General features: G+C 35.9%; 5 protein-coding genes across 9 annotated transcripts; 3 read left to right on the top strand and 2 right to left on the bottom strand.

Annotated features, from left to right (window-relative positions):
• Positions 1–77: 77 nt before the first annotated feature.
• LOC124300320 (39S ribosomal protein L30, mitochondrial) lies at positions 78–1,128 on the bottom strand. The gene is made up of 3 exons (XM_046754279.1): positions 868–1,128; positions 644–770; positions 78–455 (listed from the first exon to the last, which is right to left on the bottom strand). The coding sequence occupies exons 1-3, from the start codon at positions 981–983 to the stop codon at positions 168–170; spliced, it is 531 nt and encodes a 176-aa protein (XP_046610235.1). The 5' UTR covers positions 984–1,128; the 3' UTR covers positions 78–167.
• A 6,934-nt stretch (positions 1,129–8,062) lies between these two features.
• Positions 8,063–12,630, top strand: LOC124301481 (conserved oligomeric Golgi complex subunit 8). The gene is made up of 11 exons (XM_046756579.1): positions 8,063–8,242; positions 8,302–8,522; positions 8,848–8,919; positions 9,100–9,224; positions 9,349–9,624; positions 9,716–9,929; positions 10,017–10,177; positions 10,278–10,553; positions 10,690–10,878; positions 11,024–11,179; positions 11,307–12,630. Exons 2-11 carry the CDS (start codon positions 8,468–8,470, stop codon positions 11,631–11,633), a joined length of 1,851 nt encoding a protein of 616 aa, XP_046612535.1. The 5' UTR covers positions 8,063–8,242; positions 8,302–8,467; the 3' UTR covers positions 11,634–12,630.
• LOC124301484 (endoribonuclease CG2145-like) lies at positions 11,677–27,643 on the top strand. 3 transcript variants are annotated; one of them, XM_046756585.1, is made up of 5 exons: positions 15,349–15,475; positions 22,783–23,067; positions 25,602–25,761; positions 25,979–26,417; positions 27,157–27,643. In XM_046756585.1, the coding sequence occupies exons 2-5, from the start codon at positions 23,013–23,015 to the stop codon at positions 27,394–27,396; spliced, it is 894 nt and encodes a 297-aa protein (XP_046612541.1). In that variant the 5' UTR covers positions 15,349–15,475; positions 22,783–23,012; the 3' UTR covers positions 27,397–27,643. The 3 variants fall into 3 exon arrangements, with proteins under 3 accessions (XP_046612543.1, XP_046612541.1, XP_046612542.1); XM_046756586.1 differs by lacking the exon at positions 15,349–15,475 and adding an exon at positions 15,953–15,970; XM_046756587.1 differs by lacking the exons at positions 15,349–15,475; positions 22,783–23,067 and adding an exon at positions 11,677–11,810.
• LOC124301482 (THAP domain-containing protein 5-like) lies at positions 11,783–15,654 on the bottom strand. Of its 2 annotated transcripts, none has more exons than XM_046756581.1 (3): positions 15,428–15,654; positions 14,041–14,898; positions 11,783–13,864 (listed from the first exon to the last, which is right to left on the bottom strand). In XM_046756581.1, the coding sequence occupies exons 2-3, from the start codon at positions 14,703–14,705 to the stop codon at positions 13,015–13,017; spliced, it is 1,515 nt and encodes a 504-aa protein (XP_046612537.1). In that variant the 5' UTR covers positions 14,706–14,898; positions 15,428–15,654; the 3' UTR covers positions 11,783–13,014. The 2 variants fall into 2 exon arrangements, with proteins under 2 accessions (XP_046612537.1, XP_046612536.1); XM_046756580.1 differs by having other exon boundaries at positions 15,322–15,460.
• Positions 15,982–21,654, top strand: LOC124301483 (leucine-rich repeat-containing protein 9-like). 2 transcript variants are annotated; one of them, XM_046756582.1, is made up of 5 exons: positions 15,982–17,420; positions 17,528–17,902; positions 18,541–18,680; positions 18,835–19,591; positions 19,699–21,654. In XM_046756582.1, the coding sequence occupies exons 4-5, from the start codon at positions 19,373–19,375 to the stop codon at positions 20,842–20,844; spliced, it is 1,365 nt and encodes a 454-aa protein (XP_046612538.1). In that variant the 5' UTR covers positions 15,982–17,420; positions 17,528–17,902; positions 18,541–18,680; positions 18,835–19,372; the 3' UTR covers positions 20,845–21,654. The 2 variants fall into 2 exon arrangements, with proteins under 2 accessions (XP_046612538.1, XP_046612540.1); XM_046756584.1 differs by lacking the exons at positions 15,982–17,420; positions 17,528–17,902; positions 18,541–18,680 and having other exon boundaries at positions 18,774–19,591.

A 27,643-nucleotide genomic window follows, 5' to 3' on the forward strand; every position in this document is an offset into this window, starting at 1 on the left:
ATTTTATTATTTGCCGTGTACTTACCTCATAGAGTGCAAGTTTCCAATTTTCTTTTTAAATAATCATATCAAGCTCGTATCAATTAATAGACTATTCATTTTTTATGAGAAGGTGCTTAGACTTTCTTAATCACCATATACAATTAAACATATTTGTTACAGTTAATCTAGAGTGGATTGACCCATTTGAGCCTCAAATCCTTGCGTAAAGTTTCGCTGTCCAGCTTCTTCCAATCTTTTTTATATTCATCTATAGCATCTATTCGCTTTTGGTCAATTGTCACTTTACGGTTAACCATAAAAGTGCCATTTTCATGTAGGTAGGATCCATTTAAGCTCGCGGTTTTCGGTATGCCATCAGGACACTTTATTGGCGTGACTTTGATCAAATGTTTCACTTGCCATAGTAAAACATTCGTTTCTGGTGTGTTCTTTACAATGGCTACCTCACTTTTCTGAAAGTAAATGAAAAATCAACATATGTAGTACAGTAGAGCTCGCGGCACAACTCACATCTTAAATATAGCCCGCAATTTTTGCTCAACTGGGCAAGTTGATAAAAACATTTTTTGTTTCAAGTTAAATTACAAGAACATTAAGATTCCACAGAGTGTGAATTTGCAATTATTGTGAAGCAACTCACCTTGCCATCGAGATGTAACTGACTCATTACTTCCTTTTCCCACCAGGGTGTTCCTGAGAGTTTCTTAATTCGTTGAACCATGAATAATTTTGTAGGTTCTATTGGAGGGTCGACATGATTTGGAGTTCTAAAACCACGAAGAATAATGGTTCGTGTTGGTCAAATGCTAATAACAACGCAAGTGATTGCACAAAATAATATTGAAAACATAACCTCTTACTTACTTGGGAAAGTATGTTATCAACCCGTATCTTACACCTGAATCATCTTTATATTTTGGTGCATATCTTCTTGCGTAATGCCGAACGCCTCCTAATAACAGGTTTGTCACGGTTGACATAATTCCTCCGAAATTCAGATAAATTGTTGATCCAAATAGTTTCAGTTTTCACGGGTGCTACAGAAGCAGTCGACGGTACACCAGAGAGCTTACACCATGCATCGTCAACTTGCGATCAACCGAAAATCCCCAAGTCGCTCAAGTTAATGCTAGTTAATGAGGCTTCTCTCTGGTTAATGCACATAGGGACCTTGGGGGACTCTACCATTAATGCACTAGACTAGCGTCTCTGTTGGCCGAGATACTAACTAACGTCTTGTGTTAAATTTTCGAGGTCCCTCGACGGTAAATGTATGTCGGTAATTTACCAATACTCTGTCGTATTTGGCAGCTCGAAAGCAGTAGATAAGATAGAGCATATTTACCATAGCAGTGAAGTGCTACTGTGGCTGGATTTTCACGGGTATGAAATTAACGCGGCAGCGCCACGCGTGGGCGGAGAAAAAACGCCCATAAAAATGGATACCGATGCAACGGCAAAATGCCGCGTTTCTAAACCCACGTGGTTAGGTCAGTGGATCTCGATTACATTTTTATTCGAAGAATTTGAAAATCTAGAATGGTTAATTGGAAGTGTGAAAAAATGCGGGGTAAAGTAAGATTACGTCGATATAGTGCATCAAGGAATTGATTCAAGTATTGTTCAAAATCGATCAAATTTCGTCTGAAAAAATCCAAAGGGGTTAATCTTCCTTTGCTTGCGTCTTCCGTCTCAGAATCGTTTCTGCAGGAGTCTTTTTCCACTAATTGGACCCTCAGGTATGACTAAATCTTCAGACAACGTATTTTATTCGGTTGGAAATCGCCAGAAAATTTCAACTGACGCCTGATGCCGTGTGTAACGGCAATTTTTCGAACATCAGATCGCGTTGTGCGCAGCTCGTACGTCATTTCCAACCGGTCGAGAATTGCTGCCGGACGCAGCGCGATGTCAGTCGCTTCTGAACAGCCGTAGTGAAGATACGCAAGTCGTAAATCGCAAATTCAGATTACCATATACAGGATTAAACTGTTCGGGACATAGCGAAGCACCGATACTTTTTGGTTAAAAGAAAAGACTGTGTAACGTTATTCGATCGGTGTATTCCTACGAAACTGCGACATCGAAGGTGAGTTTTATGTCTCAAATTTTTATCCTTTTGCGTAGCGTCAGCTTATAGCGATTTCGATTCTCGTCTCTGTGCGTCGGTTGTCGTTTGTTATTGTTTGTGCGGTTGATGCTCGGTAAGTGCGTAGTTGCATTATTCGCAAGCTTAACTCAGGCTGTTTAGGCAGCCGACTACAACACAAAAAGTGAGAATGGGCTTGGGATCTAGTGTAATTATTACGGTGCATGGTCACTAGCGTTTTGTGACAAGAAAATGCCCTGATAATTTTCGGTTGTGGCTTTTTTCCTATCATTCTGAAAACATCAAACCTTGCAGAACGTGACCTTCGTGTGAGTTGCGTCTCGGAATTTGGTTCGCGGATCGCGTCTTTCACGTGGACACAAGTTTGTAAAATAAAAATATTGCGGGGTTGATTTTAGCGTTGTTTCTTATGTAACAATAAACTGTAAGCGATTGCATCTGTTTCCGAATTTCTTTCTGCAGATTGATGATAAAGGATCCTCCATTTTGTAATCCTTTTATTACCGTGAAACAAAAGTTGACGCATCACGGCGTTACTAAAGGTTTCGAAATTTCGAGTGAATCTAAATTGTCAACTGTTATTGATTCCTCAGACAGTACGGTTCATAAATTCGGGATCACTTTTAGAATTTTTGACCAGAAGAAAAAAAAAGATAAATATCTCAGTCAAAAAAAGCGTAGATAAATGTTTCATGTCGCATTTGAAAGTAGAAAGAATCAGCTTCACGATAATTTTTTGTCAAATTCAATACAACCTTTTCAGTACTCGATAGCTGGTGATGTTAAACATGTTGTTTTTTCGCGAATTTCATACTTTCATAAAGTCACGCGTAACTTTTTAGAAAATAGCAATAGGAATTTTTTCTCAGAAGTACTTTCAAAGCGGGATTCAGCTTTAAATTCGTTTTCTTCAGTATTTGCAATTTTCCCGCAAAGTTGTGCAACTTTTTGTACAGTATTAAATTTTTGGAAAATCCATCGTAACTGGAGAACTATGGGGTTTAAAATTAAATGGCAAGGGCGAAAAAAGTTGTATTTTTTTACTTTGGACGGCTCGGAATTTTTTCGGAATTGAAATTAAAAAAAATTTTCATGCGAATTCCCAGTCGAAATTCCGTAAGTTGTCTTATCGATTCGACTGTTTAATGAGCTCACAAGTTTTGATGATCACATTTTATTGATCAACAAACAACAATTACAAACAATAGACAACTTACGGATTTTCACCAGGAATGGTCATAAAAAAAAATTCTAATAAATTTCGACCCGTACAAAATAGAATTTAACAACTTTTTTCACCCTTGACATTTGATTTTAAACCCTATAGTTCTGGAATCACAATGGATTTTTCGAAAACTGAACTACTGTACAAAAAGTTGCATAATTGCCGACAAAAATTGCAAACATTAAAAAAAAACAAAATCAAAGCTGAATTTCGCCTTGCAAGAATGAACGAGGCTAGTGTGTATTCGTATTAGGCGGCCCTGTTTTCAACGTCTTGTATATTAATTTTGCAACACCAATACTAATAAAGTGTTATTGTTTCTTACCTGTTTATAGGGGCATAATCCATTGCAGCACTATCGCACATCGATCTCTGGCAACGAACAAAAAATTACACCACCCGCTATGCAGTAAATAAAACTGAAAGGTATATACTCGATATGATTTTTAATTATCATGTCCCTTTTGATCGTAAGTAATTTTAACTGCTCACTAATTTTATGCATTTTTCAATATCCGTGCTTATTTTATTAGCCCTCTATCCTCACGGTAAAAAACCCCCTAATTGGGTGTAAATTCGTACCTCTAAATTTTTTCTTATGGGAAATTAGCATTATCTATGAGTTGGGGGTACCTAGTTGAAGTTTTTTTCCGTAAGGGTAGTATTATTTTCTGGAGTTGATTTATAAATAAATCAGAAACCACTGAAATATCATGCAAATAACTTATTTTGACATAGACCGTCTGTAATGACGTGAAATCTGATTCAAATACATTGTGCAAGTAATATTTTAATTTATTCTTATTGCAGTGTTAAACGTGTGTCACCACCATACAACCTGAGATGCTACGAGAACCACTACACGTCAGGTGTGGAGTAGCCAGGAGGAGGTAAGAAAACTCATTTTAATTATTGTTTGGTAAATAATGTGGAATATTTGAAACCTAATTTTTGTCATTGCATAACATGCAGTGAATAAATAGGGAAGTAGATAACAGTCATAATATATTTGAGAACTAAAAATTCAGTTTGCTAAATTCATTCGAGTTTCCTTTTTCGCTTTTTCAGAGTTAAATCAGAGACGTCCGAGTAACTTCTCCATTACTCAGCAACGGTGGTGAGTTTGCACGTGTTAGGTCACGGGTATTTCCCTGGAACTCCTTTATCACGTGGCGTGGCGGTAACAATTGTTACACAAATCTTCGAAATATTAGCTGCATGTATAGGCTCATTCGTGATCGTAACGGTGCTTCACTTCAAGTTGGATCATTTTTTTCTGTTGCAGCTGACCTATTTTACCATGGTCACTCAAAGTTAGAAATTGTGCACGTTAATGAAAATGGAATGAGCATCGCGACAGGTTACCATCACTTACTCGACATTCGCGAAAACAAATTGTGTTTAGCTACAGATATAATAATCTATCTTGTTCGAATTTTCGAATGACGTCGTTTAAGTAATGGATAAACCTGAGGTTTAAATATATTCCATGGATTGATTAATCGATAGCATTTCAAAGTCTGGCAGAACGTAACTTAATGAAATTGCGTGATATATCTTGAATCATTATCAATTTTTTAATATCCAGCAACTATCAAACAACTACAGGCTTAGCTCATTTAGAAAAGTGCTGATTAGCATTCAGGATGTTTTTAATCCATCTTACAAAAGGTTGATGTATCGATAGTCAGCCAGCAATCATTAAAATATTATTTTCGCTGACTATCGTACAAAAACATTTTGCTTCCCACAGATAACCAATGAAAAAGTAAGTCACAGTGACCACGGCGCAAATGAGGAAGAATGATGTGTGTTGGAAAGAATGGAGAGTCGTTTAGAGCGAATATAGGTAATCGGGTAGGTAGGTGATCGTTTTGGGATCCGTCGCGGTGTTTAATGTAGATGTGCGTGTGAATCTCTTTTCAATATTTCCGTTGGGTGGTTCCGTTGGGAATTAGGCGAGGGTAGGAAAGTCGCGATGTCCCGCGATGTTACCAACTTTTGTAATCCACAGCGTCAAATGATCACAGTGATTTTCCTCCAGAAATACGTGAGAGACTTGAGTATAAGTCTCCGAACTATTAATGAGATTTAAAATTTTAACGAGGTTCAATTTTCCTTTTTTTGTCACTGCAATCATTTTCCAGTCATTATTCAATTTAATTATTTAGTCATTATCGATAATTATTTCATTCAATTGATCTCTGTGATCGTCTGAATGGGCAAACCGCATCTCTGGACCATCTATCGCGTTCCGTGGTACGCTAGATGGGGATCCAAGAGATGCTGAGCTCGAAGACTTCGCGTCGAAGAGGACCGCCGACCGTCACGCCACACAATGCATGTCCTCCAACCTCCCTCCCGGACTTGACTCGCATCTGAGAAGAACAATTCGCATCGCAACGTGCCAGATTCAAAAAGAGGCAGATGCGAATTGGGTTTCGACAGAATTTTGCGACAAGTCCTAGAAATTAACGGTTTTTTGACAGGTTAATGGATCGCACGTTTTTGCCGGTAGATTAATGACAGGTTAATCGGTCGCGCCTTTTTGCGCGTAGATTAATGACTGGTTCATCGGTCGCGCCTTTTTGCGCGTAGATTAACGACAGGTTAATCGGTCGCGCCTTTTTGCGCGTAGATTAATGACAGGTTAATCGGTCGCGCCATTTTGCGCGTAGATTAATGACAGGTTAATCGGTCGCGCCATTTTGCGCGTAGATTAATGACAGGTTAATCGAGCGCGCCATTTTGCGCGTAGATTAATGACAGGTTAATCGGGCGCGCCATTTTGCGCGTAGATTAATGACAGGTTAATCGGTCGCGCCCTTTTGCGCGTAGATTAATCACGGGAATCAGACGCGCCTTTTGCGTGATGATTGATAATTAGGGTGGCGACAGACCGGGAAAACCGGGAAAGTCAGGGAATTTGGACTGTTGGGAATAGTCAAGAAATTGGGTATTTGCATGATTTTTATATTTCTTGACTTTTGATGTTTTTCGATTCTATAAATTTTTTTAGAATTTTTGAAAAAAAAATATTTTGTTTTTGTTTATAAATATTTAAATAATTTAATAAATAAAAGTGGTCCTAAATCACATAAAAGTCACGTGACATAAAACGGAATGTGATTGGTTTGACGTCATTGTGCTGCTACTGGCGCGTTTATTTGAATCCACAAAGAGTAATGTACAATATTTTCTAGCGCTAAAAAAATTTTAAGTAAATTTTTTAAACTTTAAGTTTGATACATTGTATAATTAATGTCAGACTTCGGTGAAAATAATTGAAATAGAAATCAATTTTTGTGTGGTATTTTTTTTTTTGAACTCACACGGATAATTGTGTGGAGGTTATGATCACGTCAATGTATTATACTAAGAATGTTAAGCAAGCATTAGTTTGAGTATTTTTACAAGTTGGTACTATACACCAACAAAAATCGTTTTTTAATGACATATTAAATAATTTAATAACTTTAGTTTATAATAAACAGCACTATCAGACGTTCTTTTCATCAATCACAACACAGAGCAACAGCTGATTACACGCACGGCGTGCTTACAGGAGAACTTGGCGCTAAAAATTTCAAAAAAATTCAGCATTGTGACGTCACATACGCGAGATGGAGCTACTTATTCATTTAAATATTGCCTTTTTTTTATTTATTAAATTATTTAAATACTTATAAACAAAAACAAAATATTTTTCTTTCAAAAATTCTAAAAAAATTTATAGAATCGAAAAACATCAAAAGTTAAGAAATATAAAAATCATGCAAATACCCAATTGTCATGGCCCATACGGAAAAATGCACTATTTTATACATAGTTTTCAAACTTCAGTTATGCTTCGTAAATTCAGCTAAGCTATAAGAAATTTATATATTCAAGGTGTACAAGTTCTGGAACTTTTGGTCGTAAAAGTTGCGCAATATTGTTCCCTTGAAAAATCAAGGATGAGTCAAGGAATTATATTTAAGAAAAATTGTCGCTATCCTGATAATGCGAATTAATCGAGCGCGCCTTTCTCATAGCAATTTCGTGAACGGTATATGAAAAAGTAGAGCGCTCTCGGTGTGTTAAGTCTTCAGCTTTTCAATCAATTTCCTTACTAACAACCCAGTGTTCAAGTTTAAATTGACCGCACCTTTTGCACGTTGACTTATTACTTTTTGGTTCTGAGAGAAATCGCGTCATTAGCAAGCTGGTGGTCAATTCACGGGTATAAAAATCGCGGAGTGATAGTGAAGAATCTTAACGTAAGTATTTAAGAATAGTAGACTGTTTTCGCCAATGTGACGTGTGGCTGGACATAGTTTTTGTCGGTGCACGCACTTTGGTCATTGTGTTGATCGTAACTTTATCTGTTTTAGTTTATCAAACTGCTTGTCTGTTTCAGCTCATCAAACCTTTTGTCTGTTTCAGCTCATCAAACCTTTTGTCTGTTTCAGGTAATGAAACCTTTTGTCTGTTTCAGCTGTTCAAACCTTTTGTCTATTTCAGCTAATCGAAACTTTTGTCTGTTTTAGCTAATCAAACCTTTTGTCTGTTTCAGCTAATCAAACCTTTTGTCTGTTTCAACTAATCGAACTTTTTGTCTGTTTCAGCTAATCGAACCTTTTGTCTGTTTCAGCTAATCAAATCTTTTGTCTGATTCAATTAATCGAACCTTTTGTCTGTTTCAACTGATCGAACTTTTTATCTGTTTCAGCTAGTCAAACTTTTTGCCTTTTTCAGTTAATCAAACTTTGGCTTTTTCGATTGAATTCGATCTAATCGAATGAGAATCCAAATTCACGCCTGACGGTGAGTGCAACGGCAATTCAGTAAACATTTGACTGTATAGCCGCCGGTTGTCAGGCTCTTCCGACCGGTCAAGACGCCTTTACCCATTGAGTTACGCGGTAAGCATTGGGTGAGCTTTCCTCTGTTATGATTATGATCTTTCATTTCCGCCTTCTAGCTGACAATACGCCATCGGCCTGATACATGGTTCTGTCAGTTTTCGCCCACGTAGTCTTCACGTGTCTAAAATGTCTGCAAAATTCAGCGTTAAGGGGCTTTGGACATAATGTTAACTTTGTAATGAAAGAATGTGAAAGAGCATCTACGGCACATATTAAGGGAACATGGATATAGAAACTGAGAAAGTTATCGATCTTGTCTTTCCCGACGGATTGCCAGGTTAGGTTAAAGAACAAACCTATTATGATTTAGTGTCTTTAACCATGTATGAATAATTCTCACGATATTATTGTGTTCGATAAAAATTTCTCAATGCAGGCTCGTTGCATACCGAACACATTTTTTTTAATTGTTATCAGTTCGATATTTGACAATAACCATCTGTGTATCAATGTAGATTAACTACGAACTCAATCATAATTGGATATAATCTCGTACATATCTTATGTATAACTACAAATTTTTCAAGTATCGTGTATCGATTGATTTACAATATTGGAAAGAACAAATCAAATTTTGAATTAATGTAAAGATTTGCTTACAGAATCATGGAAGGAAAATCCAGACTTTTACCAGTATTTGTCAAAGATAGGAGGCTTTGATGTGGAACAATTGAGTAAGTTATAAAATTGGGTATCATGATATGAAATAATATCAGTTATCCGATCTGTGTATTTTTAACTGTAACAGCATAGCAGAAATCTAAGTACGACATTATTAAAGACATAATTGAAACATTATTATGCATTTGGAGTTCTCTGTTACAATAATATTAATCTATTTCTTATAATTATAGATAAAGAACCTGAGCATTTGACTGATGACAAAAATTCTGTACTGCTGCAAACCCAGGAATTAGCCTTTTCTAACTATAAGACATTCATTCGAACTGCTGAAAGTTCAAGAGAAATATTCAGACAGGTATAAACAAACAAACTTTGACAAGCTCAGCCATGCAAATTATGAGTGTGTAGGCATGCTATTTTTTAAAAATAAGTGTCATAATTAATCATTGTGATGATGATTATTTGATTTTTTATTGAAGTTCAACGAGACTGAAAATCATTTGGACAATCTCATCCAAAAGCTACCAAACTTTGCCAAAAGTTGCCAGTCTTTTTGTGATGCCTCAAAAGATATCAATACACATCGTCGATTGAATGGTCTTACTTTAACTCGCAATGCTCAACTTCTTGAGATACTGGAAATGCCTCAGTTAATGGAGTCGTGTTTAAGAAGTAATCAGTACAATGAAGCCTTAGATTTATCACAATATGCCAGGCAGCTGGGCGCAAAACATGGAGACATTCCCATTATAGCTGTGAGTGATTTCATTATGAATTCAATAGTTTTTACAAAGAAAGGGCTGTCAAATTGGTCTGATTTATCACTGAATTAATTTTTTTCTCAAGTCCATTGTAGCAGAGATAGAAAATAGTTGGTCAGGAATGGTGAGCCAAGTTGTTGGTTCTCTGAGAGGAGATCTTCCGCTTCCAAGGTGTCTGCAGCTCGTTGGGCTGTTAAGATCGATGGATGCATTCACAGAACCTGAATTACGAGTCAAATTCCTCCAGGCTAGAGATAGCTGGCTGCAAGGATTATTGAATGGGATTTCTAAAGAAGATCGTAAGCATCTTTCAAATGTATTATGACCGTATCTATGTTGTTAATTAAAATATTTACCCTCACGTATATAAATTAATTTATTTTCAGCTAATCAACATTTAATAAAGACAATCGAATTATCAAGGATACATTTATTCAACATAATCACTCAATATCGGGCAATTTTCAATGATGATGATCACTTGACGTCATCTCGAGACATCATCATTAATGAATCTGCGATATTTCATCATTGGCTAGAAGAAAAAGTAAATCCTTTTTTTGCTTCTTGATGGATTCCATCACAAATTACTATTTTGTTATGTATCATTGGTGATTTTTTCATGATTTAGTCTTTTTAATTTTCAGATATTCCAATTTTTGATTACTCTTGAGCAAGATCTACCCGGGGTAACTTCTATAGACTCAGTTCTTGGGCAGTGCACGTATTTTGGGTTGTCATTCAGTAGAGTAGGTGCAGATTTCACAGCAAGAATGTCTGACATATTCATTAGTGCTATCGGAAACAGATACGAAACGGCTGTGCGTAGAACAACAAGAAAATTTGAAAAAGACATGGAAACATTTACACTGATCAATAAATTACAACGGGTCGATGTTAAAGCAGAAACATCAGGGCGCTCTGTAAGAATTTTAATATTTGTTCTATTTTATTAATTTAATTGAAAACCTAGGAGTCATTCTCGTATTAAATAATCCAAATGTTGTCTTTTTTTAAGAAATACTAATTAATTTAAACCTTAATTCAATATTTTTACAGGAAAATCCTCCAGAACAATTAGTCGAATTCTTTCCCTTGGCTGAATATTGTAATGGATTAATATCAGCTTTCAATGAATTGAGATTGTGTGCTCCAGTTGCTCTAGTTGACAGGTTTACACATCTTTTGCAAGATTCTCTGCAAAGTGTAGCAAAAGCAATGCTTATATTTTACAAACAAGAACAGCAGGTAAATTATTTAACAGTATTTTCTATCATGGAATTCAAATACCATCGACAATTTTCAGTTTCCTGTGTTTCGATCTTTATATCGCTTAATATATACATTTTAAGTCACTCAATGGATACAAGATAAATCAAAATTAATGTTGCAGGCATTCACGGTTGCTGAACGAGACAACATGATCACATTTGCAGAATCATTGAGTGACCACTTAATTCCTTACGTACAGTATTGTATACATGCAATCTTTCCACCAAGTCAATGTGCCTCTCACCTAGGCATCACTGTAAACCAGTTGCAAAAAGAGGTAAACGGAATTTTGTACTCCTCTTGTTCAACTTTTGCAATGGTTTGAATATTTTGTATGCTTAAATAAGTGAGTGGTTGTTATTATCAATTTTTGGAGTTTACAAGTTTTCAAAACTCTTTTTCAGAGTATTACCTATTTGGATCACAAAAGTATCACTCAACCACTAGCCCCGTTATTGCCGGTCAGACTAATTTCAAAAGATTCGATTTTACCTCAAGCGACTGCCACAGAGCCTCTTCTAGATACTTCACAGAAAGAACTCATTTCCAGCATAGACCATAATGTACTGGAACCTGCTGAAAACGTGTCTAGAGAACCTATAAACACAATCACAATGAATGAGACGGATAAAGATCTCGCATCGAATGTTGAAGTACCAAAAATACAAAGAGATACAGGTTTAGAGTGTAAAGAAGCAGTGACGACTGAAAGTAATCATCCAATCGATTGAAATTACATCTGCAAGATTGTATATATAAATGGACACGTTACAAGGGAAAATGTACGTGTGATATCATCATCTGCTACTGCAACGAGGAATGATGTGCTTAGTCAGTAACGATTTACAGCGTCTTAAAGTACTACATTTTTCTGGAGGAATACAAATAAGGAACCTGGGAATCAAAAGGTAACTTTCAAAGTACCGAAAAAATGATTGAAATTATTATTAAAGTACGTAAATACAAATGATATAACTATGTTATTACGTAATATTTCATGCATCACTACAATTACCATTTATACTTCTAATCCATATTGAAAAATGGTCAAGATTCTCAACACTTGCAGTATGTACGATATTTTGGTTATAAAAATTTGCAAGTGCTGGTAACTAGTAATTTCGTAATGTGACGCAATTAATACTTGGTAATTAAAATATCTGAATATTTTTCATTATAATATTGTCAGAACATGTAGCATGATAATTACGTTTGAGTACGTATATTTCTTGAGTTTGGTAATTGTACTTTGTTATTTCAATTTCTGCCACGCAGTATCCTATAGTAGCAAAGTAAGCACAGTAATAATAGGTAGTACTCCAAACTGTTCAGAGCAGAATTATTGAACCTAATTTTCGTATCACAAAGATTTCTTATTCAAGTAATTTAACCAAGGATGTAATGCTGCACATTATTTAAAAATTCTTTATTAATAATATTCGATTATATTTAATCGAGAAATCGAAAGAGATGTAAATGAATTATTATAAGAAAGCACATTCTTTAGAATCATTTATAAAGTCTTCAATGTGGTACTTTAAGAAGTAACCAAATTAATGAAGTATAAGGTAAGTTTTTATACTGCACTTATTCACACGTCGTGGCATGTTTTTCTACATATTTTATTTCATATCACTTCATTTTCGAGCGCCAATGCTGTCTAAACAATTGAAACATAAACACACATCTCGTTCCAAGTTTCCGTAATCAATCAAGTTTATATTGTCCGTTCGTTTACAAAAAAATTTCACATATGTACACAAGTAATATTTAACGTTTAACGCACATGCAACAATCTGTGCCAAAATTCCACAAGATGAGCCGAATTATTCTGGATTTTTTTACTGTTGCTGTGCCTTGTATACTCTTTTACGAAATCGTTTTATGTTACAGAATGCTTTTCTCACAAATATCTGCCACTTCAAAGTGTCCAACACAAAGCATATAACACTTTTTTTTACATAGACTGACTGATACATAGTTACAATCATCTTCAAACATACATGTACATGCAACATCACAATTTATTTACAATCATTTAACGAGAAATGTATCGATCTCGAAATGTTTATGTATCAAGAAGTTCCGGATCTGGGAGATCTTCATGGATATTCAAGATCGGTATGCTTTTACACAACCACTTATTTCAATCCATTCTTCATCAATTTCTCCAATTATTTCACCACAATCTCTCGAATTTTCTGCAGTTTGACTGTATCCATCAGTTTTTATCCGGGCACTGCCCTCTTCAATCCTGTCCATCAGCCTGCTCTCATCTTTTATTTTTTCTATTACTTCAATTTCTTCCATCAGTTCAATTGTTTCTGGAATTGTTTCAATCAATATGCACTCATCGTCGCTTGAAGCTGTTTCTGAAGGAGCAGTATTGGGCGAATTTGGTTTAGTGGAAATTTGTTTTGACTGGCGCAGCATGTAACTTTGTTTAATCTTTCTCACATCCTGGAGTAGTTTTTCATACTCATCCTCCTCTCGTTTCATCCAATTGGGTATGGTTGCATTGCGTGTGCGTCGCAAATTAGACATTGCCGCGATTTCTCTTTCATCATTCTCCTTCATCTTTTTACTCAAGTTAGCCATTTGTATCTGCAACTTCCTGACTTTTTCCAATTCTCGCGTGTGCCTCTGCCTTAGCACTTTCAGTTTCATCTCTCTGACATCTTTCAACAACTTTTCATATTCCTCCTTTTCGCGTATTAACCAGGTCGATTTGGGCCCAGTCGGCTTACTCCGTAGTGTCGAACTAGGCAATACAACTTTTTCGTGACTACTTTCTTCGATCTTTTTCTCTAGTTGTGTCAGATGAAATTGTAACCTTGTGATTTTCGACTGTTCCCGTTGTCGTCTCGCCTTCAATTCCTTAAGCCGTTCTCGAAGTTGGTTAGAATCTTGACGGTCTTCAGAATTTGGAGACTGAACTTTGCTGACAGTTGAGTGACTGTACCTGTTGATACAGTATGAATATTATGGAATATCAACTAAAAGTCTTTATAAAATTTTCAACATATGTTCTAGACAAAAAAACTCGGAACTAAATGTAAATTTTAAAACTGCAATGAAGAGACCATCCTCTCTACTGTATGAAGAGTAGAGTGCTAACCAATTATATGCTGTACTTACATCTGACCTTGAGATGTGATTTTCGACTTTGATTTCACTAGAGTTGGCACACAAGAAGTATTTTTTGGTTTTGACTTATTATTAGTATACTGTTTTACTTTTGGTGTAGAAATTTCATTGGAAATACTGGATATTATAGACTTGCTTGACGAATTTTCACTGCCTGTGAAGTTCTTTTCGTCAATACTTTGATTAGATTGTTTTGAAATCCAAACTTTCTTTTCAAATGTGACATTCTTAGAATTATCTTCATTTTCTTTGTGAGCTGGTAAATAAATAGTTTCAAACTGCATCGGGCTTAAAGTGACTTGAACATCGGAAAGTTTTTTATATACGATTATCTTAAGTAAAGGTTTCTCACTGCTTAACTCAGTGGTGGAAACTTCCTCGTTTGGTTTCGATAAAATCTTTCTTAACTTGGAATCTATTCCAAATTTCATTTCAGTCTCAATTGATTCACAGTGTTTTGCATGTACTAGTGCCACAGGCACAGCAGGCTTTCGTTTTAACAATGTTACTTTACTTCTGTGCGGTTCACTTTCATGACTTATTTCTTCAGATATTTGTGATTCATTTATTTGTAGTAACGTAGTGGCAGGTTTCACTTGTACTGTGTTTTGACTCTGTGTCTTTACTTGATGATCAATTCCTTTGTTACCAGGCATTTTTCTCTCACAGGGAAATATCGTAGGTACAGCATTAGGCAACAAATGAGGATTTTTTTTGTTCAGGTGCCAATCAATATAATTCCTTTCAAAGTGTTCGCTGCATATCTGACTAGTTTCCGATAGCTTGAATCCTGTATTGTTAATTTGTAGCAACCATCTGTTGAGTAATGATGTGTTATGCAGAGGGAATCTGAAAATTGCATATACGAAGATAGGCAAACATAAACAAATGGTTATGAATAATGTTACAGAAATCTAGTTTGAAAATTGAGAAGATTTAGGGATTAACAATACTGTTGGTTATACTCAAAGCACAGAAGAAATAAGAGGAAAAAAAGAAACCTTCGAGACTCATTGTCAAGCAAATTCAACAATGAAAGCAGTTTGAAGCACTGTGTAGTCATGCAATTATACATGTTAGGATGCAAAATTTAGAATATTTTAGGCTACAGTTGATTCATCATGGCTTTGCAATAATTTAACAGCGACTGAGGATGCGAAATTTGAAAAGTTATCAAGCTTTTAATTTATCAATTGTTATTTTTTGAGATGAGTTGCGTAGTTGAAATGAGTACATGCTTAAAGAGTAAAAAACATTTAAATGTACACGTACTTAAAATATCCGATACGCTTGTTATTAGTTTCTTTATAACTATCACAACCCGTGATGCAACAGCTTTGCATTTTTTGCATTAAAAATATTTTCAATTTGGGCTTACGGAAAGTTTATTTGCTGGAGCACTGAAACTCGGAGAACGCATCAAACGGTGAACCTAACCTCTCGTGTCTTGTGCTTTGACGTTAAAAATTCAATCAGCAGTCAGAAATCGACTTTCGAGCTTCGATTGCACAACCTTGGTCGAACATGGTCGGTAATTTGACGAGTCTGGAAATTCGCGAGTGACATTTTTTGAAATTTGATCAAGTCGGAGAAACACCGCGTTCGTTTTCATTCAAACTGTGACCTGTCGGAAACTGACTTACATAATATTACCATGGACGCGCAATCGAGAAAGAAGAAAAGACGAGAAAAATCAGGGAATCCAGGCCAGCTGGATTTTATAATATCCGAACCTCTCGAAGTGAAGAAAAACGAATTATATCTGTTTGCTTGTGAGGTATCATATTTCCAAAATGTTCTTTCGACGCATCGAAGTTTGCGTACATTGGTGATAATTGGGCAACCCGGCATCACGTCCCTGAACGGTATCTCGAACCTTATAAATCTTCAAGAATTATGGGTGGTAGAATGCCTTGTACAGGTAAAGCAGATTAAAGCTAGGTCCATGTTTTCCTTTTCCATCAATTTTAACAATAAGTAGGATCGATGAGAGACTTGCTTCATTTAGTATTCATTGAGGGGGTATTCGATTGTTACAGACGCTCGTTTTTTGATCTGATTTTCGGGTATATTTTAAAAAACCATTGACCTTACTGGGCTGGTATTTTGCATACATATTTATTCAGGTCCAAAGTGACTCCGCAAATTTTTATAAAATATTTTATTAACAATTATAAAAGTTACAGGTAGAGACGTAGATTATGTTACTAGATGTAGTTCAACGAGGTTGAAGTTAGTAACGTTATCCTAACGAAACATTGGGGAGAAAGCACTATTTTATTATTCTTACAATGGCTTTGAAAAAACTAAGTTTGTAAAATATGAGTATGTTTTGTTTCGTTGCGGTTTGCTGGGTTCTAAACGATTCTAAAATCGCAAAATAATGGATTTTCCTCAACATGAATTGTAACGATAACGTTACTACTTGTGTGTTAAAAATTTCAAATCGGTCCACCTGGTAGCTTCTGAGAATAAATATGTGCACGATTCAAAAAATATTGTTTTGTGAAAACAACTCTCATAACTTTAGAAATTTTGCGAATTTAATCTTAATCTGCATATTTTTACGATCCTGTACTGTGAGAACAAGAAATTTTTAAAAATCTATTTTTTTCCTACTATAGTAAAATAATAGTAATACCCTCTCAATTCTTCAGGATATCTCAGACCTCCAAAGATGTTGCAAGTTGGTAAAGTTGTATTTGTACTCGAACAGTATCAGCGAAATACCGAACATGTTGAACAGTACGGAATTGAAATTGTTATCGCTATCTGGAAATAACATTTCTCATCTCGAGGTGAATTATGAATAGTCCTCCAACCGGTTGCAGCTCGAAGTTAGAATTTAAAAACTGATGCGTAATTGTGTCTTCAGAATTTTTACAGTATGCCAAAGCTACAAGAACTGTACTTGGCAAATAATAAAATAAAAAAGATTGGGGATAGCTTTCTGCAAAATCCGCGTTTGTCCTTCATAAATTTAGCTGGAAATACTTTATATCAGTTACAGGTATAACATCCATCCCCGTAAACATTGGATTATTTTAGTGGAAGGTATCGCAATCAATTGTGAAATAATTTTTATTCCATTTTGCTGAAACAGGACGTTCAAAATCTTTCCTTCCTCCCGGGTCTGCAGTCCGTCATTTTTGCTGATCCAATGTACGGCGAGTGTCCTATAGTCTCGTTGTCCATCTACCGATATTTTGTTATAAACTATCTTCCTACCTTGAATGAATTGGATCACTACCCGATCACCAGCGAGGAACGTTCTTACGTAACGGAATTTTTCAAGTACCCACATTTTATAGATTTCATTTCATAAATCCGACGTTTGGTATTAGATCAGTACACATTGAAAATATTGTTGCGTAAGATTTTAATTTTGTACAGATTATTGTTAGGCTTCATCCTCAGATGCATTATACCAGTATGTTCCTCTCGTTCCCCGCAATAATAGTTACAGTTTATTCTGCAGGAGTAAAATGATGTTTTATAACATGCTGTGGCACAAGTATTTGGACAATTTTACAAAGTCTATTAAGGAACATTTCACGGAGAGCAGGCAGAGAATCCGAGAGTATCGAGAAGATATTTACATGGCTAAGCTGGGACAGCTACGGGTTGGGTCTTACAAGTTGAACACATCATGAAAATCTTGGAAATAATGTTTTTAAAAATATCTGACATTTCATAATTTACTGTCCAATAGATCAATACAAATAATAACCAGGTTGCCACGATATCAGGAGAATTGTTATTCCATGAGATTTTGCAACAGATATACTCTCATGTTGACGCCTATGACGCTTTAGAACAGCAATGGATAAAGAATGCCAAAATTAACTTTGAAGTATGAGCCAAACTGTATTCCTTTTATATGTGTGCATGATACTAGTAGTGGCATTTTAACGAAACGGACCATGATGTATAGCAGAATTAGTAGCCCTTCAGGTGTTTTTAGGTGCTAGTTATAGGAGTTACCAAACGGTTCTTCGCATGGTGCTCAGTTCGTATCACTACGGTTTTCAGTCCCCTTTCTGTAGCGTCTTCCACAAACTTGATATTTCAAACTCGAAAAAGAAGGAGAATTCTCCGGAATTTTTACTGTATTTTTAAATGCGTTGTAGTTTCCTGATGGACTTGGGATTCACAACGCAAGCTTTTTCTCTTGCGAGACTACGATATTATAGCTTTTGTTGAAATTGGTTCAAATTTGGGCAAAAATCAAAAGGGAGAGGTAGGCGAGCCAGGAATAGTCTACCACTATAAGATCGCATTAGCTACTAGCAATATAAAAATGAAATAATACTTCAAACAAAAAAATAAATCCTTCAATTTTTGATCAAGATACCTAATTACCAACCAATGAGCACTCAATTATGTTATAACTCATTGTCGGGTTTTCGATATCGCCCTGCTATTATTATTTACGTATATTCCACTTGGAACAGCTTCTCATTTTATCAGACGATATTTGTGTGTGGTCAGATGTTGCAGCGACAATTGAGCATAACAGTCCATCATTGTGGCACTATGAACTTCATCCAGTATATGCCAGGTGCAAGAAATGCACTTGTTCAAATATGTCAGGATATATGCAATGATTCGCTTTGTCCCACTGCGAAACAGTAAGTACGGTATAATCGGTAAAACTGGCAACGGAAGGCAACGTCAATTAATTGGAACATAAATACTCACAGTACTAAAAATGCTGTAAGGAAGAGTTCAAATCTATTTCAATCATTGAATTGATCATGGTCACAATGGCTTTGGCAATTTCAGGGATCTAGGAATAACAGGTGTCCACGTTCATTGTGTGACAAAAGTTGTTAATAACGAAACCGACACATTGCGCTTGTATAATTACTTGCATGAAAGTAGGACGGATGAGGAACGGTCGGACTCTGTCTTTACATTTTTAGTGAAACCTGTCGAAGTTGTGGGGCTTGAAAAGTGGCCTTTCGATGTCTTTGAACAAGAGTTCTTTGATGAGGTAACTCGTCAACTTTTCGTACTATACGACAGTTATCGGATGTGTGTAAAAAGGATTGGCTGTTTGATGATTGTAAGGCACGGCATTTGGTGTTCGCAAATGTAACGTATCGTATACAAAATTGAAAAGAATCATTTTTACTTGGTAGAGAGAAATAATAACCAGCGATTGTCTTGCCGCTGCTGATGCTGAATGGGTAGCCAGAATTTCTTCGAAGCAAAAGTCTTCAATTCTGCCATTATATTCATCCAATGAACACCGAATAGCAATACTCGTTCAGCTTCCACTCTCTGTGCTGACGACGAAGTAATAGTTCATCTTTCATTCATGCTCACTGCATTTAGCCCATATTACAATACCAGACGGGAAGTCTATACGATTGTTATTAATGTGCCGTTTGCTAAATATTCTGTAAGGGTCGAAAAACAGGACAATTATCACAGGATGCATTTGGGCTTCAACGAGAATACTTGTCGGTGTCTGTCCATTGTAAATCCCGAACACGCGAAGCCTGTTTTTGCCGTGGAGTATGAATATATCTTCGAGGTATTCTTGTTCGAGTACATTGTCTTTGCTATTAGCATTCAACTGTTATATTGCACAGTAATTTTCACTCGTTCGAGATATTGCTTACATATTTCCTTCTCGCATAGAATGGGTCTGAAAAGGATATATCCAAGAAACCTCGCAGTCAAGTGACTCAATCAAATCCATCGAATACTTGGCCAAATTTAGACTTTAAAAATTTACCCAAGTGTTTGAGTTTGACGGAACTTGAGGTTTACGAACTGCAAATAATTGATCTCTGTGGTCGCGGTATCAACAAACTGGGCGCTATGATTGATTTGCCAAATTTGAGAGAACTAAATCTCAGTTACAACAAACTAACTGCGGTGCCAGACTCGTCCATGTTGAAACATGTCAGAAAATTAGACGTCAGTTTTAATGAAATTCAATCATTTGAAATGGACACATGTCTACCACTGTTGGAAAGCTTGAACGCTGCATGGAACAATGTTTCCGGATTTATCGAGTCCTTGGAATCTCTTAAAACTATCACTCCAAACTTGATTATGCTCAATGTCAAGCACAACCCATTCAAAGACGTTATTGAGACAGAAGCCACGTCTTCACTAGCGCAGGCCGCTATGCCGTCATTAAAGTGTTTCAACGGAGAGATATTTTGTCATACTCTTCATGCAGAATATGCCAATCAACATCCTTGGATAATCGATCATTTTGAAATGGCAGACTTGGACAAGTCGAGAGCCATTAAGAATAATCTGGCACGTGTCATTTCAGAACCTAATAAACGTTTGACCTCACCGTTGCTAATTAATGACACACAATTGGAAAACGTTCAATACGCCAACTTGGTGGACAATCAATTGAGTAGCGTGGAATTCATTGCAGAATTTCAACAGCTGAGAGAGATTTATTTGGCGAATAATCTGTTGACAAAAATTTTACTCCACAAGTGTGCAAATAATTTGACTAAGCTTAGTCTCTGCTGCAACTTTGTCGTGAAAATGGATGGGATAATACAGGAAAATCTTCCAGTTCTGAAATACCTTGACTTGTCCAATAACCTGATTACGTCATTGATTTCAATGGGTGTTTTTCACACTTTGACCGAATTTTATTGCTCTCATAATAATATCAGTACACTTTCCGAAGTATGTAATCTGAAGAATTGGACTGGGCTAAAAATTATAGACATATCAAGTAATCCAATTGATTCCACGAGTTTGTGCAAGAAGTTTATAATATTCCACATATCCAAGGTCGAAGTAAGATAATTAACACTTGATGGTTTCTCCGTAAAAAATCTGCTATTCAAATTGACTGTTCGTGATCAGCTCTGATTATTTTCATTGTATTACGGTATTTACAGAGTCATTACAACGCAGTTACAATATTGATATTATAACACCACATGCATACTTTTTCCCATTTTTAAAATTGTCAGCTTTTTACGTTCGCTAGTCTGCGAATTTGCATTATTATCTCTGTAGGGTGAAATTCTAGCCATCATATTTCAGTTGCTATCTGCCGCATTTAAAAGTTTACGCAACAGAATTCTTCCGAAACGCTTATAGTTGATTTGTGGAATTCTTAAGAGATTAACTCTTAATTCTTCATGATTAGTATGTTGGTGGTGAGTGTGTGACCAGTTCGGATATATCAGAAGCGAATCAAACATTTGGGGGTTCTTTGGACAAGGACACGATTGTGAACATGCCCAATGTCGGTAATCTGCAAAATCTCAAGCAGCTCAGCATCACTAACTGTGCGATAAAAAAAGTATTTGAGATAACTTCCGAACGCTTACAAAATTATGTATCAATTGTGTGGTCGAAAGAAGTCTTGGATTCTCTGAAATTTCTCTAACCGATGGTGGTTGCAGGTGAATCTGACGGAGGAAGTCCTACCCAATCTTGAGAGTTTGGATCTTCGACAGAACCAAATCACAACTTTGTGGGGTCTCCATAGTCTGATAAAGTTGCAAACATTAAGTCTGAGCCACAATCAAGTTGGGAAATCGATGACTATTTGTCAGAAAGATACTGTCATGCCCAAACTTTTATTCCCCAATTTGATTACTCTGTTCTTAGATCACAATGACATTCGATCTCTGGCGGGATTTAATTTTGAAAACATGCCGATGCTAAAATATCTCTTCTTGCAACACAACGAGTTGCAGGACGTCAATGGTACCGAAAATGATAATTCACGATTTCGGTGTATCCTTCGTGTTCGATCAAGACGAAATATTTTTTTTTTTTTTACATACCCATCTAACTTTAATACAAATTATATGACAGGAGTGCAAAGCTGTGTGGGATTGGAAACTTTGGTGGTGGATCATAACAAAATTCAAGTGATTACGGAGGAAGATTTTCACTCGGACAATAATATCAGATCATTTTTCTCAGAGTACAATAAAATAAAGTTTCTGAACTTTGTCAGACGTCTTACAAAAATTGAAAAGCTATTTGTCTCTAACAACAAAGTGTCTGTGCGTAACGATCAATTTAATAATTCTTCAATACTTGGACATCCCGACTTCCCATCTGTCTATACTTATCTAATAGTTTCTGAATTTTTGCGTAGGACAAAGATCAGATCAAGAACTTAGGCACATTGAAACGTCTGAAGGAAATCACAATACTCGGAAATCCTCTTTGCAAAAGGACAAATCATTATAAGCTCGCTTTGCAAGCTCTCGTCACTTTGAGGCGTATCGATGGTCACTCAGTAATTCCGAAAGACTATTTAGATGATTAATAGCGTAGTTTAATTACTATTTCAATCACAATTGTACGATATTCTATGTGTGTAACAGTGAGCATTGTTAATCACACATCGGTATTTAACAGTGCCATGTAAATACTATCGACGTACTAAATGGTTTGATTTCTGAACAGCTTTTTAAAATTTCTGTATGGTGAAATAATCGTATTCAATGGATATACTTTGATTTTCTAAACAAAAATATGTCATAATATGGTCACTGAAGATATTAGACACCTTGCTAAACACGTCAGCGTCGTACACGTAAATTTCGTAGGCCAGGCGTAGAAAATCCCATTATAACGACCGTCTTTAATAGTCCTTCGTGTAGTCAGTTAAGGGATACCATAGTATTGCACTACTGCTGCTTGGGCTTTCGTAGTAGTCATAATATGTGACATTTTACTCGGTTGGTAACAACTGATTACAACATTCGTTTGAAGCTTACTTACCAACAAGGAAATACACATACACTGTTCCAAATCCAAATGGGGGAATCAGAAAATCGGAGCTCATAACGCCTCTAAAAACAATAACGGAGTTCATCTTTGAGAGCTGTAGAATCAAGACCTCGTGAGAAATCGTCTGGCATGCACACTCGCATTGTATTGATCGGGTGATTATCGAATTGAAATATTTCACAAGTAACATCGCTGTTGATACGTCACATACAATGCAAAGCAATCGATGGACAGGATTTCTTCTGGTTGCAATCACCGTTATTGTTGGTAAGTTTACGACCATCTGTAACGTATCGTTTAACCTGCTAGAGAAAGCTCTTAAGATTCTGAAAAACTTATTACGCGCAGTTGCAAATAAATCATCCGTCATAATATTACATACAAAAAATACGCTATTTTCATACTGAATTGACATTCGCCTAATTAATACCGTATAATAAATAGACGGCGAGTAGACCGACTATTTTTACCCTGGCATCCGAGTTGGAATTACGACTCCATTTAGGGCACGGTATAAAGGTTATCTTTTATCTGCAAACATAATATTACTAAAAATAATATCACATGCAGATAAGCATAATTATCCATGCAAACTACATGGAAGGATGAAGAGACATTTCAGCCGTTTTTAAATCAAATTTTCTTTCACTTAAAGTTTATAAAAATTTATTGGTAATTTTGTAATTATCAATATTTCAATAATTATTTGAATACAGACATTTATGCTGTTTTATACTAGAAAACTCTTTTCTTCTGCATGGTAAAAATAGTTACACATACACGCTCACACGCGCGCGCGTATATATGCATATATATTTTAAATATCATTAAAACAAACGTTCAACTTCTGAAAATAATATTAAAGTATAAATATTATACATTAGGAAAATAATAATATTTTGAACTGAAAAAATAATTCTAGTCATATACTGCTTTTACGCAATATATTCGGACTTTTTCCTTTACTTTTTCTGCGAGATCCTACTTCTCTCCAAATTTCGTGACTCTAGGTCAACGGGAAGTACCCTATAGGTTTTGATTAGTGAGTTTGCGATTATCAAAATATGTGATATAAACGGCCATATCTTTTGATTGCGTTGACTTAGAAGCTTGAATTTTTTACACTTCAAAGGGACTTTGAACCTTGGTATTTGATGTTAATTTCAACTTGATCCCTCTACCCGTTCCTAAGAAAAGGGTCTTGACAGACGGACAACGAAGTGATCCTATAAGGTTTCCGTTTTTTCTTTTGAGTTACGGAACCTTGAAAACTAATGATATAAAAGATATCAATGAAATGGGTCTGTAGTTGCACATTTTACGCTTTTCCTTAGCTTTATGCAGTGGCTTTACATCAGTTCGTTTCAGAGCATCAAACCAAATGGATCTTTTATGATATTAAATACTTCAGATTCACTGGTTGGTTTCAGAAATATCGTATGAGGGTTGATTGGTGGTAGTTTTAATTCAAGGTTAGTTGGTTGGAGAGTTTTATTACTAAGCTCACTACCAATAGTACTAAAATATGTATTCAAATAGTTGGAGATTTTGATAGGATAATTTATTTTTTTATTATTATTTTCTCACTTTTTTGCATTTTTGTCAATTTTATCATTAATAAATAACCATAGATTTTTGGAATTATTAATATTCATCTCAACTTGCTGTTTATCGTACATGGATTTGGCTTCTTTTATCACCTCATCAACAATCTTAGCGCATGTCTTATATTCAGTTTTAAATTGAAGTTTATTTGGCTCCGTTTTCCAAATTGCATAAAGAGACTATTTTTTATCACTAGATTTCAAAATGCCTTTCGATATTCAACGAGTACTAGGAACAGATTTACATTGTTTTTTAATATTTAACTTTACCAAATTAGTACAGTTAGTTATTAGTCTAATAAGTGATTTAGTGGCTGTGTCAGGGTCTTGTATTGACAATATACATAATATAAAAGATTGATTTCTTGACTCAAAATTTCTCAATCAGACATGAATTGCAAACACCTACATCATCTTCAGCGAGTTTTAAATTCTTTTTCGCCTATACCGAATTCGCTTACGAAGATGGCAATTAGCTTCAGAAAAATGCTATCTACAAAGCATAGATAAAAAGGGCAAAAAAAAGTTCTGAGAAAATTCCGGCATAATTCATACCTGTATTTGTTCGAATCATTCTGTTTATTTTTTGAGCAGCTTCACATAATGTAAGTTTTATAGCTTGTTATTGTACCGTGCCAAGTATATAAGAGAATATTTTAAGTCTGTTGTAGATTAAAGTCTGCTGCAACTTCCTGTAATAAAACGAAGCATTTAATCATTGAATTTTCAAGTTCAAAGGGCAATTCCAAAGTCCCTCATCATCAGTTATCGCGCTGACAGTCTTAAACTTGTCCAATAACTTGAGAACATAAAATTGAGAATTCATTCATCATTTATGCCGAGAATTAGGTGTATAGTTGACATTGACGGACTTCCCTGGTTTTAAGTTCATGATCCCAATTCCGATTCCTACACCATTCATGATCCACCGTCATGTTCATGTTTCATTTGGTTGATGTGAACAGTAATGCTACGAACAAAAAATGTGCAGCGAATGTACTATCTATTCACCAATTGAAATATACCTTACACGTACCTACTATTCCATTCGAGTAAGCCTACAACCCATTGGCGAAATCACGACAACTTGCGAAATCAAGAACCTTAGGACACTTCGAAGCGAAGGAGATTAAGTGACTTGAAGTATAGTTAGTAAAGATTTGAATTGTTTAACGGTATATTAATCTTGATCCTCAGGTTGCATGGGGAAAAAACAAAACAAGGTCACCAACGCGGAACTGAAGCAGTTGACGGAAGAACTTTTTGGATATGAAGATCAGATCTTTCGATCTCGCGTTCAGACCAATTTTCAGGGCCAGTTGACGGGGAGGAGATTCAGAGACGTTGCGCCCCAACCGTAAGCCAATTATGGCTCACCTAATCCATAAAATCCAGATATAGATATAATAATAATCGAAGATACTGAATGTTCTTGAGAACAGGTTGTAAAAATATTTCTGTTATTATGACGTGGCGATTAGCGCTCTAGCTCTGAAAATCTTGTAGTAATACTGGAATCATTTTCACGCTAGATGACGGATACGCAAAGATATGTATATGATTTTGGCATACAGGTTTTTAGCCGTGGATGACGAGATTTTTGAAAATCCAGTTGTAAAACGCCTTCGCAAGTTGTTCGACAATTACGAAATGGATACGAATCAAAAGGAGAACGTAACCCTTGAGGAAAAAGAGGAAGAAGAAAGACTTCTGGACGCTTTACTCGAGACTAACTCGATTAATCGTGTGATCAATTTCTGTTCCGACCATGGCCTTGTTGGGAAAGGCAATCGCACACACAGAGAAATACTTAGGCATGTTTGGTTCCAACAGTACCCAAGGCATCAAAATATCGATGTAGCTACAAGCTCAGCGTTCGAGCATATTTTTCTCGGAGAATTGAAACGTGGTAGAAAATTAAGTGGTCTACACAATTGGATATCTTTCAACAATGCCGAGAGGTCTGGTGACATTGATTACTGGGGATACAGATTGAAGAATTCATTAGGAAATGTGAGTTGAACTATGATTTTAAGACATACGTCGTTGAACTAAGTACGTTGTAAGTGTGGAAACGCCAGCTAACAACTTTACTGCACTTTATATCAAATCTAACACGAAGTGAGAAGTGTGAATTCTAAACGCGGAATGCTTCAATGTTCGAATCCTAAACCAGAAAGTGTAGAGTTAACACTCGTATCAATGATTCTCACGTGTGCATTGTTTTGCAATGAGTGTTTCTTTAATAACTTATGTTTTCGGTGAATAACTAATTATCATATTATATCATAAAGTGACGGTCGATGTAAATCAACATCGGTGATACCGATTTGTAATTATTGTGAAATCGGTAGACGGTGTTTTTTATTTTCGTGGACAAGCATTTTTTTTTTTTTTGTGTACTCTGGTTAAACAGACTTCTGGTATGGCAAGCCGTGCGAATCGGTAAAGTCTCCGATGACAATCACGAATTCATTTACCGCGCGATGAAGATTCTAATTACACAAGTTTTAGCTTAAGTGTTACTAGGGTCAATACGTATTACCGTAATTGAGGTTTTAAAAATGTCAGGGATTTTTACTATCGGAAGGTCTTACGGCCTCCGTAAAAAATGCATGAGCTACTTTAATTGTAAGCCGACTATCTTACGGTTCTCATTTGTAGCGCCAGAGTAACAGAAATTCCAAACCATTTCACTTATGTTCTCTCTGACATACATATTATACTAATGTTAAAAATAATTTTATTTCAGACCACCATTCCCGCCGTCGTAGATGTGGCGTACCGTTACGTTGGACATGTGTCGGCGACGATATTTTTCATCGGAACTTCGCCCGAGTTGGAAATGTCCTTGTTTACACTTTGCTATTTTGCAAGACCTAACAAATATTGCCATCTATCGATGAACGGAACCGATTTCGGAATCAAAACTTACGTTATGAACCATCGTGGTCGTCACGCTCATTTAGCTACAGCATTTCCGCAATATTAATCTTATCCTCAAAGGGTCACGTTTATTCTTAAAAACAGATTCAAAACCCGCCGGGTGAAATCCAGTCTTTCGAATATCGCATCATTTTAAACACTAAATGACAGTGCAAGGATGATGTTGATATCTAATTATGTGTTTTCAAATGAAAAAAAGTGATCCAATTATTTACCCTACATGTTTAACTTTAACAATTTATACTCAGAACGAGTTTTATGAAATAATAAAGGCATTGATGTTTTATCGATAA

The sequence above is a fragment of the Neodiprion virginianus genome, chromosome 3, assembly GCF_021901495.1.
Source record: "Neodiprion virginianus isolate iyNeoVirg1 chromosome 3, iyNeoVirg1.1, whole genome shotgun sequence".
Lineage (NCBI taxonomy): Eukaryota > Metazoa > Arthropoda > Insecta > Hymenoptera > Diprionidae > Neodiprion > Neodiprion virginianus.

Excerpts from the sequence above, each read along its gene's own strand:
- LOC124300320 (XM_046754279.1), bottom strand. The coding sequence starts at position 983 with ATGTCAACCGTGACAAACCTGTTATTAGGAGGCGTTCGGCATTACGCA. Across the intron at positions 771-867 it reads TTGATAACATACTTTCCCAA|AACTCCAAATCATGTCGACC; the intron begins GTAAGTAAGAGG and ends TCGTGGTTTTAG. Across the intron at positions 456-643 it reads AGTTACATCTCGATGGCAAG|AAAAGTGAGGTAGCCATTGT; the intron begins GTGAGTTGCTTC and ends ATTTACTTTCAG.
- LOC124301481 (XM_046756579.1), top strand. The coding sequence starts at position 8,468 with ATGGATATAGAAACTGAGAAAGTTATCGATCTTGTCTTTCCCGACGGA. Across the intron at positions 8,920-9,099 it reads CTTTGATGTGGAACAATTGA|ATAAAGAACCTGAGCATTTG; the intron begins GTAAGTTATAAA and ends TTATAATTATAG. Across the intron at positions 9,625-9,715 it reads GAGACATTCCCATTATAGCT|TCCATTGTAGCAGAGATAGA; the intron begins GTGAGTGATTTC and ends TTTTTTCTCAAG.
- LOC124301482 (XM_046756580.1), bottom strand. The coding sequence starts at position 15,401 with ATGCAAAAAATGCAAAGCTGTTGCATCACGGGTTGTGATAGTTATAAA. Across the intron at positions 14,899-15,321 it reads AAGCGTATCGGATATTTTAA|ATTCCCTCTGCATAACACAT; the intron begins GTACGTGTACAT and ends TGCAATTTTCAG. Across the intron at positions 13,865-14,040 it reads ATCACATCTCAAGGTCAGAT|GTACAGTCACTCAACTGTCA; the intron begins GTAAGTACAGCA and ends CTGTATCAACAG.
- LOC124301483 (XM_046756582.1), top strand. The coding sequence starts at position 19,373 with ATGCTCACTGCATTTAGCCCATATTACAATACCAGACGGGAAGTCTAT. Across the intron at positions 19,592-19,698 it reads AGTATGAATATATCTTCGAG|AATGGGTCTGAAAAGGATAT; the intron begins GTATTCTTGTTC and ends CTTCTCGCATAG.
- LOC124301484 (XM_046756585.1), top strand. The coding sequence starts at position 23,013 with ATGCAAAGCAATCGATGGACAGGATTTCTTCTGGTTGCAATCACCGTT. Across the intron at positions 23,068-25,601 it reads TGCAATCACCGTTATTGTTG|GTTGCATGGGGAAAAAACAA; the intron begins GTAAGTTTACGA and ends CTTGATCCTCAG. Across the intron at positions 26,418-27,156 it reads TGAAGAATTCATTAGGAAAT|ACCACCATTCCCGCCGTCGT; the intron begins GTGAGTTGAACT and ends ATTTTATTTCAG.